General features: G+C 37.5%; 3 protein-coding genes across 4 annotated transcripts; all 3 read right to left on the reverse strand.

The window, feature by feature from the left end:
• Positions 1-20: 20 nt before the first annotated feature.
• LOC110711029 (probable amino acid permease 7) lies at positions 21-2,655 on the reverse strand. The gene is made up of 7 exons (XM_021889400.1): positions 2,327-2,655; positions 1,976-2,108; positions 1,571-1,901; positions 1,249-1,463; positions 986-1,119; positions 625-846; positions 21-542 (listed from the first exon to the last, which is right to left on the reverse strand). The coding sequence occupies exons 2-7, from the start codon at positions 2,067-2,069 to the stop codon at positions 141-143; spliced, it is 1,398 nt and encodes a 465-aa protein (XP_021745092.1). The 5' UTR covers positions 2,070-2,108; positions 2,327-2,655; the 3' UTR covers positions 21-140.
• A 132-nt stretch (positions 2,656-2,787) lies between these two features.
• Positions 2,788-5,347, reverse strand: LOC110711028 (probable amino acid permease 7). 2 transcript variants are annotated; one of them, XM_021889398.1, is made up of 7 exons: positions 5,121-5,347; positions 4,775-5,008; positions 4,497-4,590; positions 4,003-4,217; positions 3,758-3,891; positions 3,441-3,668; positions 2,788-3,310 (listed from the first exon to the last, which is right to left on the reverse strand). In XM_021889398.1, the coding sequence occupies exons 1-7, from the start codon at positions 5,206-5,208 to the stop codon at positions 2,906-2,908; spliced, it is 1,398 nt and encodes a 465-aa protein (XP_021745090.1). In that variant the 5' UTR covers positions 5,209-5,347; the 3' UTR covers positions 2,788-2,905. The 2 variants fall into 2 exon arrangements, with proteins under 2 accessions (XP_021745090.1, XP_021745091.1); XM_021889399.1 differs by having other exon boundaries at positions 3,134-3,330.
• Positions 5,348-7,539: 2,192 nt separating this feature from the next.
• LOC110710988 (probable galactinol--sucrose galactosyltransferase 1) lies at positions 7,540-11,921 on the reverse strand. Its single transcript, XM_021889345.1, is given in 13 exon segments — positions 7,540-8,411; positions 8,528-8,745; positions 8,866-9,000; positions 9,106-9,173; positions 9,269-9,410; positions 9,500-9,922; positions 10,026-10,151; positions 10,285-10,392; positions 10,493-10,584; positions 10,716-10,764; positions 10,897-10,987; positions 11,068-11,282; positions 11,420-11,921. Coding segments are annotated over 13 exon segments (2,244 nt in total). The 5' UTR covers positions 11,620-11,921; the 3' UTR covers positions 7,540-8,034.
• Between the last annotated feature and the right edge of the window lie 300 nt (positions 11,922-12,221).

Here is a 12,221-nt window from a genome sequence, read left to right on the forward strand (position 1 = left end):
AGTACAAGTGTTGCATGGTATGAAGTGAATAGCAGTCCTCTACTTAATTCATTGTCAGGGAATTTCTGAGCAAACCATCTATCAACAATGCAAGCAAATCTTCCAGTGTTTCCTTTCACTGATCACTACTAAGGTAACTCTTAACTTAATTTTGCATTTACAAGACCACCAATCGATCCTGATAGAGCAAATATTGTAACCACTAAGCAAACATATGAGAAAGTTCTTAGAGCAATCCACCATCCTGTCCATGCTTCAATATTTCTCTGCTTCAAGTACATCTCGACGGGGAAATAGATTGACAGAGGCCAAAAGATGAGAGCTCCAAGGATCCCCAAGACTTGGTTGAAATAAGGGAATGCTACTGCTAGGATGGTAGTGGATGCAACATAAGCTGTTCGAATACACAGCCTGTAAAGGTTCACTCTAAGAGGTGGCAACAGTGGAAGCTTCAATGTGTGTGAATGGTGGAGAAATTCATTGTCAGGGAATTTCTGAGCAAACCATCTATCAACAGCTGCAAAGAGTGGCTGGCTGAATACCTACAAAGGCAGATAATGCAATTATATGATCAATATCTGATAAATTTAAGTAGGTAATTTAAAAACTTGGAATGTAATATACCTGATATCCTCCAACTAGATGAAGAACAATGCAAGCATTAGCAATGTCAATCAGCCAGTATGGCTCATAGAATCCTGTCATAAGATTCCCGGGAGTATCAACTCCGAAAGCAGCATAACCAAATCCTCCACAAAGGAGATAAAAGAAGGTGGTCAATGCAACAGAGATTGTGGAAGCCTTCTTCATGGTCTCGTTTTCTGACGGGGGAGATTTCAGAGTATCCTTGAATTCAAATCAGATCCAAAAGAGTTAAACTTTTGTTCAAGCCTTTTATTATACTTCTTATACCTCACATATCATTATATCAAACATATTTCAGGACAAAAAAAAAAGGAAGGGGGGGGGGGTAAAACTAACACACCTGAATCTCAATAAGAATCAAGGAGTATGGGTAGGCAAATGCTATATCACCTACTCCTTGTGCAACCAGCCATACTTTTTCCATGACAGTTGCGGTGGGTATTCCTTCTATGCTCCCCTTAATCATACCATTTTCTGGAGCAATTAACAGTTCAAAAAATAAATGATACTTGCACATTACTAAAGCACAAATTTACAACGAAGAATTCTTCACAGTATTTCAGAAATACTAGCATGTACAAAGTTGTGTGGTAGTATAAGTACCAATAACACGAGCGATTCCAAGTCCGAGTACAATGAGGGAATAGGTGAAAGACATGATAGCAGCAACTAGTGAAACCCATTTAATGTCATGCATATTTGGTATCTGTGACATAAAAATCTGTACAAAGCCAAAGATTAACATGTAATAGGCATCCCCAAAATTGCAGGCTGCCTGATGCCCTTGCTTGTGATAACAGTTTGATTCCTGTATTGCTCTGCCAATTAAGATGAAGACAGGTACACATAACAGTAAGATGATACTTGAGAAACAGAAAAGCTGTACAGTATGTATGTTAATGTAACAAGTAAAGAAGCTTAGTACCTGATGCTGATAGCAGAAGTGATAGTATAAGCAATTCCAATCCCATATAAGTTAATATGAACAAAGAAACCGCATAGCCAAGCCCTGGTTTCTCCCAAATTAGAGTAAACAGCTTCAAGGTAAGACGGATTTCGGACAGGGCCGTGTTCAGGGTCAGGAGACCAGTAACAGTTACATAGGAGAAATGCAGAAAGGAGTGTAATGAAAGCGAACACGAGCATTGCAATGGGACCTGCTATCCAACCTAACTGACTCAAACTCCATGCCAAAGATAGTACTCCTGACCCGATCACTCCTGTTATTATGTGTGCTACTGCAGACCATAATGTCCCTGCAATTTTTTTTTCGAAAGATAAATACTTGATGATATATATGCAAATCCTTCAAAGATGATAAAATATTTACCAGTCCTCTTGTGGGGATGTCGTCCTCCTTGTCGTGTTCCGGATGATTGTTGGAGTAATAAAGGGGTGTTTTTACTATCTCCATCTTCTCCCATTCGATCAGATTTTGTTGAGAATATGAATGGAGTTGCTTTCTGTTAGGAATAGGCCTTTGGATCAATTGCTAGAAAAGGAAATCACTCGTTTTTTTTTCCGGAGAACTCTAGAATTCTGGTGAAAGCAGGAAACACAACTCAATGAACTCGTATCAATGTCTCTCTCCAATGATAGGGTTAGATTTTAGTTACGTGTATTATTTTTGTTTCAATGAGTTACGTTTGTTAGCGACTATTCTTATTATTCTAGTACTCACCTTTATTTCATCGACACTTGTAGAAGCAAGTCAAGTATTCCAGTTTTTTCAGTTGTCCATTGCTTTCCATTATGATTCCAGCCATCCATTATAGCACAAATGTCTGTCGTTTAATAATCTCAACCTTTCTTCCACCATACAGACTTCAAGAATTGCCTTTAGACAGAGTACTACGGAGTATTTCATATTTTTTGGTGCTGCTAATTTTATATTCCGTACAGGTTTTGTCTTTTGCAAATCACGACAAAAATCAAAGAAATATATTTAGTTGATCTACGAATACAAGTTGTGATCTATATACCATTAATGATACATACATAATTTTCCCATGATAAATTAATGACACCATCTATAAAGTATACCCACTCGAAGTTATCACAATGATAAATAAGGGATAAGATGAACAAGTACATGGTACATCCCTATGATAATCAAGATGAATAACAATCTTTTTCTTTGTGTTTTACTTAAATAAATTCTTCTCAATTAGTCGAGTTAATTCTCATTGTTACCAAAGTGTTTACATTATGGAGAACGGGTTAATGTATAGATAGATAGATGAGAATGCAACCGCTGTCTTCATTCTAATTTGGCACTCACAAGCCCTTCCACTGATCCAACTAATGCAACTACACTAACCAGTAAGCAAATAACACTAAATGTTCGGAGTAAGATACCCTTTGTTGTCCAAACATTCATCTTTTTCTGGACAATGTACATTTCTACTGGGAAATATATGGCCAAGGGCCAAAAACCTATGGCCCCCAGCAACCCCAAAATCTGGTTGAAGAACGGGAATGTCATTGCTATCCCTGTTGTTGATGCAACATAAGCCGTTCTGAAACACAGTCTGAGTAGGCTCACTTGAACATCAGTGGCCAACAGCGGCAGCTTCACTGAATGGAAATCATTCACAAACCCGCTATTGGGAAACTTTTTAGCAAGCCCTCTTTCCACAAATGCAAATACTGGTTGACTATAAACCTACAACATACCACAGACAACTGAATCTCTCTTTAGAGTTCTTGATCATTGCCATAATTCTATCACATTAGTGTTATATCATATGTATAGCTGATATACAGAATTTCAATAAAAAGTACTAATTACGTACCTGATATCCTCCGACAAGATGAACAACTATACAGGCGTTGGCAAAGTCAATGAGCCAATAAGGTTCATAGAATCCAAACCCTGTCATAATATTACCAGGTGTATCATTCCCGAAGGCTGCATAACCAAAGCATCCACAAGTGAGGTAGAAGAAGGTGGTGATCAAGACAGCTGCCATTGAGGCCTTCTTCATTGTTTGATTTTCCGGTGGAGGGGACTTCAATGTGTCCTACACTCCCAACCCACAGTACTACATCTCATTAATTAGCAAAAAACATATATTCCTTCATTTTAGACACTAATCAGGTACAAATCAACCTGAATTTCTAGAACAATGATTGCATAGGGGTAGGCAAAAGCAATGTCTCCAATTGCTTGAAATGATAAGCTCAATTTCTTAAGAGTAGAACTAGCTGGAACTCCACTAATACTTCCCTTAATTGCTCTATTTCCTGCACTTTCCATGAAATTAATATGAGAGCAATTTAGCAATGTCTGTGAGTAGGAAAGCCAGCTACTGTACGTAGTAATAAAAGATCAATGAAATATATGGGATTGATTACCAATCACGGTAGCAAAGCCGAGCCCCGATCCAATGGTTGAGTAGGCAAATGACATGATGGCAGCCAAGATAGAAAGCCATTTCATGTTGTGGAAATCAGGTATCTGAGACATTATGATCTGAACACATCCAAACAGCAGCATGTAAATGCCATCTCCATAAGAACAAGATGCTTGGTGCCCTTCTTTATGGTAGCAGTTTGATTTTTGAATAGCTCTGTATCATTGGATTTTATTCAAGTGGATCAGAGACTCAGAAGAGGATAGACTAGCTTGCTTAATTAGACTGATTCTGTACCAATGAACTAACAATTAAGCTAATAAATATAAAACATCCTTTTTCAATGATTCATAGCTCTATCCCCCTTGCTTCTGACCAAGGAAATTGATCTAAAAAGAAAAAAGAAAAGGTTGTCCCTAAGCATGAAAAGACTATACGTTAGCTCAGTTAAAATTAGGAAAGTAAGGAGTGTTGTGCCCCTGATTATTTGTATACCTGATGCTGATTGAAGTAGTGATTACATACGCAACAGCGGCACCATACAAGCTTAGATATTGTAGAAAACCACAGAACCATAGCTGTTTCCTTCCTGTACAGTCACTTAAAGACAATCAATGCACTTAGCTTGCAGATTAATAAAAGTTTCACACTTCCTGCTGATGCATTAGTAGTTCAGTATGCAGATGGTATAGTAAAAATGTAAAATGGAAACAACTAGCACTTTTTTTTTTTGGTAAAAAGGTTTGGATGAGGTAGGGTATATATTTGGATACCAAGTATGGTTGAAACAGCATCCATGTAGGATGAGTTGCGGACACCAGTTACAGGGTTGGGAGACCTGTAACAGTCAGATAGGAGTGATGCAGATACGTAAGTAACGAATGCAAAGCAGAGCAAAGAAAGCGGGCCAACAACCCATCCTAGTTGGGAGGTACTCCATGCCAAGGAAAGAACACCGGATCCGATAACAGCCGTTATTATATGAGCAATGCTCGTCCACAGAGTTCCTGTTAAGTTGAGGATAATTGCAGACTTAAAAGACAGTACTGAAGGCAGGTACTCAGGACAGTTGAAATATTATGCATAGAAATAAGTGGGATTGGATTGTAAGATTATTACCGACTCTCTTTCTAGCATCATCATCACAATCATAAGAGAAGGTGAAGGTGGAAGTGGAAGATATCTCTAGAGAAGTGTTATTTGCCATCCGATCAATAAAATTCCTGGTATAATAATTTGGTAAAAGTTGGATTTACTCAGCAATCTGCACTCAGAAGTAGTGATATGAAACTATCTAAGGTGTGTAACAGTATAGAGGCAGGGTTATTAGTTAAGGGCTTAAGGCCATTATTAATCATACAAATATAACTAGTATGGGCTTGCAACTTGGGAGTGTAGTTGGTGATAAGTCTCAATCTCCGATCTCACTGCACGGTCCATAATTGAGCATGTACTCGTAATAATTAATGGTCCTATCTACATACGTACTACTCTACTCTGGTCTCAACGCATCTGATCCATCAGAATTCAAGATGCCATTGCATATACTACGTATTAGTCAAAGTTTTACTGCTCTTCGTCGTCTCTTTTACTGCTGTCTGCCTTGGCCTAAATTTTTTACTGTTTGTTAGTTCTTATCTTGTTTTAAAACGTTAAAAGTATAAATATAATTACATATGCAGGGTTGGAAATTCGGCAACTAACTCAAATATAAGCCTAAGCCAAACAGATGGTTAAAACCCAAGATTAATTTATATACTCTAACATGCAATATGATAAACTAGCAATGCGGAAATTATACTTCTCATGGTAGAAGGGAACATTTTTAACTACCTTGTATTTAAATACTCGGTGTACAAATTGAAATTAAAACAAAAAGGAGGAAGTGTGACAGAGTACACAAATCGTCTTGTTTCATTAGATATTTGTGAATGGCATTTTGCTAATTGTTGGAATTGGAATGCACATATATAAATTGTCATCTTGGACTTTCCGCATAATATAAGCATCAAAATACACTACAAAATTAGCGACTTCATTCACCTAAACAAAATTAGGACAATCATCGGTGGAGTAGAATATGAATTGTCAAACACAAACACAAACACAATACGAGGCGCTTATTGCTTGATATATTTTTTCAAATTATCAAAAAAATTCAACCAGTTATTTACTTGCATTATCAAAACACCAAAGTAAAACATAAGTGACGATTGTCAATTAAGGTGGATAAACAATTGACAACAAAGAAAACAAAAACTCATATTCCAATTGAAGAAAACAAAAACTCGATCATATTCCAATCAACCAAATTACCAAACTGTAACCGACATATAGCCCTTGATTCCCCTTACTTCTTTTTGGGAGTTTTTGTCTTCTTAACCTTCTGCGCTTGTTGTTTCTTTTCTGTAGTATCAGCATCAGTAACAGTAGCAGCCGTAGAAGGAGTTGCAAAGTCAGGGGTCACATCCTCTTTCGGTTTCTCCAAAATACCTTCTTCACCACCTTCACTATCTTTATCTCCATCCTTGTTGCCAACTGTTTCCTCCTCCTCGTCCCTCCCATGCTGTTTTTGCTGCAGATACTCTGCAGCCGCAGCCGCATACACGCCCTCGTCGTCCTCCTCTTCCTCCTTTGTCATCACAGTATCTTCTGCTTTCCCAGCACCGTACTGGTGGTGACCATGTATGTAAAGGCGATGGCGGATGGAGCGAAACACCCAATTTAAGGTAGAAATGCCAGCCAAAGCCATGACAGCTGCAAGAGAAAAGCCTGCAATACAAGTGACCAAAATGAAAGTTGGTATTATCAACAGAGGACTACATATAACCATGATTGGGAACCCAATCACTGTCAGACTCAGTGTTACTGCCATTGTTATCCCCATTACCACCAACAGTGGACCTCCTACCACCACCGCTGCCGCCGTCGCACCAACCACTCTTCTTAACCACCCAAATGCTGTCTTGTCTTCATCATAACTATTACTAGTACTGCTACTACTAATTGGTATCATCCTTTGTTCATCACTTGCCATTTCCATATTACTTTTGGTTTCTTTCTTGTAACAAACAAACTCTCACAAGTAACTAAATACTACCAAGTTAGCATATACTTGTGAGTTGGTGGCTTGATGCATGTAAGTTTCAGCTAAAAACTAACGCAGCAACCCTTGAATATTTATTTATTTTATGATATAATGAATATAATAGGCCTTTGTAAGTGACAAGTGGTATACACAAACATGCATAGCTGAATGCCTCGCAGGTCTCCGTGTCATTTAACCCTGTATACGTGGCATCTAACGCACCCCTTTTATGCATGCTCCCTTGTCTTTTACTTTCCAGAGCTTTTTATTTGATCCTATGTTGCTCCTAATTAGTAATTACTTTGGCTAAATTTATTTTGACAACTTATTTGAATAAAAATGCAATAGTTTATTATAATAATAACTTCAAACTTTGTGTACACCAGCATACATTAACAACAATTTAACTAAATCCTACTATATGATATGTTTATTCTTATATACCAAGTATTAACGGAAAAATACCCTCACTTCAGTATTTATTTTCAATTCCAGGGAACACTGTAAAATATCCTTCTAGCTATTAAGATGCAAATAAGATGTGCATACACTCTTCTATGCAAGGTTTAGATCATGTCAGAATCGGAAAGATTAAGAACAACAAGAACAAGTTACTCGTATAATAACTCAGGCAAATTCGATGTACAATGATTTCTTGAATTGACCCTTTGATCGATCTAGTAGCAAATAGGGTTTGCTTCATACCAATTACCTAACTAGCAGATGTTGCAACTTATTGAACCTGGCATTATAATCTAACCTGATGCTGTCCTTGAAGAAATTCATCGTCCATTGCATAATCTAGCAGCATCCACAACAAAGTTTTAGCTGATTAGATCTCATCATCCAATTTTTTTTCGTGGAAAACTGATTTCCCAGGAGCAACATGAAGATCTCCCGTCGTGTATGTAATGCTGAGTACATAAATTTTTCATATTTTTTCGTTTACAATTCAATTCTGATATTCCAGAGGTACAATTCCTTTTCAGGAGTTCTTAATGTTAAGGTCAGTAACCCAGAGGCCTTCTCGTAATCAAAATCTATTTCTTCATCATCTACGCAAATCTTCTTTGGTGGGATTGAGGAATATGCCCCAAATGCACCACAACCGCGAACTTTCAGGCTAATAACAGCGTTTCCTTCTGCCTCATACTGTAAGGCCTTAACTGCACCTCCAGAGTTAAACATTTTAGTCAGCCCAATTGGGGCAAAAATGACACCATTTGACAGCTGCTTTGCAGGAACCACTGTGAAAACTTCATATTCTTTGGCCTTCAATGTGACAGGAAGTGATGCATTTTCAGGAAGATAAACAACCTCTCCTGCAATAAAATTATTTGAAGTAGAATTGCATAAGCCATCTTCAACATTTCACCAATTAATTTGACTTCTACAACTCTGAAGTAAACCATGAAACTGATTTCTCTAAAAGACGTACCTCTAAGATGACTATATACAACACAATCTCCATTCCATCCAGCATCAACAATCTTATTAAGATAATTTACATCACGAGCTCTAATGACATCAGTAACTGCATCAGGTTGTTCGTCGTGGACTACATTTCTCTTTCCATCCTTACACCAGCCAGCTCCTTGGCAGTTGAAAGCCCCAATCACCCCAGTGTAATCATTCATGTTCCATATTTTCAGAAGACTGGAGTATGTTTCATCACAGGAAAAAGTCATTAAATACAGACAAACAGCACAATGAGAAGAAAACAGGATCACGTACGTTTAATGTGTTAGGATTTGCCTCAAGGTGGCAGCAAATTACCTTTTACCGTCTCTAGTAGGATCAGTGAACAAGCTATCCCTGGTGGGTCTGCCAGGCAGTTTGGCCCTCAATATAGAACCATCAGGAAGTACAAGCTTTCTCAGTAAATCAAAATCATGGTGTCCAGGTTTGTCACTGGATAAATCAACCAGGAAATCATAAATATAGTCATATGGAAAAAATCTAGACTGATAAAAAAGAGTGGTTGTTATTCAATTGATTCAAAATGCAATAACATACCTAACATAGATTGCACAACCACCGACTGCACGAGCTGCTCCATGGTATTCAGCCATAGGGTGCAAGCTCTGCCATGGAAAATTGCAATTTCAAGTTCAATCCAAAACAAAATTGAGGATAACAGAAAGACTAGGGAAAAAAGAACCACACTGCATGAACTTACATGAAACATATCCCAGTCTGGCTGCATAAACTCTCCAAGGAAAACTGTATTGTATGCAACTGAAGCAACGTGGATGGTATGTGATGCTGGATCTCTTGGCCAGAAATCATCAGATGCTCTAATAATTGCAGCCCGCTTGGCACTGAAACGCCAATGAAACTGAATCCTAAAGAAGAAGAAGAAAGAGGAAAGGACCTTCAAGAAGATCAAATTAAAGACTACGATGAGTACCTGTATAAGCCATCAGTGTTGTGGCTCATGCAAGATATTATTCCATTATCGGGGAAATTCTTGCTAATTGAAGTCTCTAAGGCCCTGTGATATTTTCTAGATAGACTGACTCTTCCACCATGCCCAGCACCAAGTGTTTCAAGGACACTTTGGACGTCAACCTTCACCCCATCAATACCAGCTGAGGCAAGGTATGAGTGAAGCTCATCATAGAAGCTGAAAACCTTTTCAGGATTCATAAGCCCAAGTCCATTTTTCATCATGGTTACCAAGGAATTATCCGGATAATCCACATGCTCATTTGATTGAACACCTGGGGATGTTTTTGGGTAGGCTAACTTGGGTTCGTAATGTTCCATATCAGCAACATCAGGTTTAACACCTCCCCAGTACCCTGTTATTGCATGCCACACATAAACATACCTATAAAGCAGCACAACCCCAATGAATTTTAGAACTGAATAAGTGCTTCTTAAAAAAAATGTAGTATAGAGTAGATAGGATGTGAATTAGAAATTGTACATACTTAATTGCATGATCTTCTTTAATCTCAGTTATAATGTCACGGAAGCCATCCTCCACTCTAGATCCTTCTTTACCATTCTTCTGGAATTTGTGATTCTCCTTGATATTAGTCAGCCTATTAGCAAAACTGCAAAGAAGAAAAAATATATATATTAAAAAGCAACAAGTTGCAGTCAGACCAAATCACTTGAAATGCCCAAATGACAAGCAAGGACACAATAGGTACAAGAACAAGAATAAAAGAGTGAATGAACACTCACTTGGCACAATTATCTTCTTCACATGGAACACTTTCGGAATCCATGGCTACCGATTACCATCCGTCATCAATGATAATAAACTTTAGAGAAACTCCACCCTTTTCGAAACTAAATATAAAGAATTGATGAATACAATCAGTTCACTGATCTACAATTCCAGTCGAGCAAATCATAGCTAGGCACTTAGGAAGTGTAAAATAGTTAATACCTTTGTAATCCTTCCTTGACTCCTTGTGAGGTAACATTGGTGTAAAATGCATCCCAAGTACACCAGCCAAACCAGTTGAGAATATCTGGCATCTGAACCATTTTACATCAGAGAAACTATTAGGACAACAATAAGATGTACACAAGGCTATACTTAAATCAGGAAATACTTTTTAGTAGAACCTCAACCACGAACTACGCAGTGTGAATTAATAATGTGATACCTTTTTTCTTTCGCGATGACAGAATGTCTGAAGATGTCTCTCTACACTCCTGCAGAAGAATGAGAATTTACATAAAGCATATCAAAGCAACAAACATCATCAATCAAAATAACAACATAGGAACATGAAAACAGACCAGAAGTGTAGTAAAAAGCTAATGAGAAGGATGTTTGAAGCTTACTTGACAGCGTTGGAGACGACATCAAAAGGGTCAGAACCAGCAGCCACATAGAGCAGATGAGTCCCATCAAAATTTTGAACCTGAGGACACCCTGGCATGGCAACAGTTACATGTGTTATCATCATGATATGTAAAGCTAATACGAAAGAAGTGAGTTTGACATTTATATACCACTTTCAAGGCATATTTGGAGCTCGTCTTGGGCGTTCCCTTGGAGCACAGCTCTAAAATTAGGTTCAATAATGGGCAAAAACACAGCATAGGTTTTGTTATTGGCTTCCACCATCAGAAATTGAGTTTCAAAAGGAATGTCTCTTCCACAATCACCCATTCTCTGAGTCATCCACCACAATTTGAATCTGAATACACACATAAAGCGCAACCCCCTGCGCGAATAAAATCTCCAATTAGATTACGAAATCAACAAACTTGAATTGAATCAATAGATTGTATTGTACTGAATTAAAATAATCTAACTCGGCAATATCAAACAAATCAGGAAAAAAAGATTGAGAAAACAAACAGGAGGTTGCCGACGGGGAAGACATGACGGCTTCCTGGACAATTGGAAGAAACGCCGATGAAAGCTCCGGCAGCAGAAGAATCTCCGGCAGAGTGATGATGAGTTAAAAAGATGTTGTGATGAATATTGGAGAGCACTTCATTCCCAAACACCACCAGCTTCTTATCCGCCGTAACATTGATTCCAGCTCCAATCGTCATCTTCTATCTTGATGATTCGACTCATAATGTTTTGGAGACAACAGACTTTGAAACAGTGGAGCAAGCTAGAAGCATCATATTTTCAACAAAATGAGCTTAATTACATTACCCCAAAGGCCCAAACTATAAATAAGCTTAATTAAACTGATTTTTCATTCTAACAAAATATTTAAGAATTTAAGCCATTAAAGCACAACTAGAGGCAAGAAGCCAAGTAGGAAATTAAGAAAACATCATGTGTTAAATACCAAGAAAATATCTACCTCTCAATCCGTTTTGCCTCTCCTAATCATAAATCATTATCTTAGGGGATCATTTCTTTATTTGCCATCATTTTATCAACCATTGTACACGCTCACTGTCCTCTATTACCATATTTGTCAATTCATTGTTTTTACTTAAACTACTCTCACCGTCACATAATATGTAAGACGTTGGATTTTTTTTACTATTCATGTATTAGCTTTGACCATAATTTTTTACTAACATATTAAAAACATATATTATCATAAAATATGTTGTTAGATAGGTATTGATATAAAGTTTCATAATATAATTTTTAAAATAATTTTTATTAATATTAAATTATATAAAAATAAAGT

Source organism: Chenopodium quinoa, unplaced genomic scaffold, assembly GCF_001683475.1.
Source record: "Chenopodium quinoa cultivar QQ74 unplaced genomic scaffold, ASM168347v1, whole genome shotgun sequence".
Taxonomy (NCBI): Eukaryota; Viridiplantae; Streptophyta; class Magnoliopsida; order Caryophyllales; family Amaranthaceae; genus Chenopodium; species Chenopodium quinoa.

Excerpts from the sequence above, each read along its gene's own strand:
- LOC110711029 (XM_021889400.1), bottom strand. The coding sequence starts at position 2,069 with ATGGGAGAAGATGGAGATAGTAAAAACACCCCTTTATTACTCCAACAA. Across the intron at positions 1,902-1,975 it reads ACATCCCCACAAGAGGACTG|GGACATTATGGTCTGCAGTA; the intron begins GTAAATATTTTA and ends AAAAAATTGCAG. Across the intron at positions 1,464-1,570 it reads ACTTCTGCTATCAGCATCAG|AGCAATACAGGAATCAAACT; the intron begins GTACTAAGCTTC and ends CTTAATTGGCAG.
- LOC110711028 (XM_021889398.1), bottom strand. The coding sequence starts at position 5,208 with ATGGCAAATAACACTTCTCTAGAGATATCTTCCACTTCCACCTTCACC. Across the intron at positions 4,591-4,774 it reads TGCTGTTTCAACCATACTTG|GAAGGAAACAGCTATGGTTC; the intron begins GTATCCAAATAT and ends GTGACTGTACAG. Across the intron at positions 4,218-4,496 it reads ACTACTTCAATCAGCATCAG|AGCTATTCAAAAATCAAACT; the intron begins GTATACAAATAA and ends CCAATGATACAG.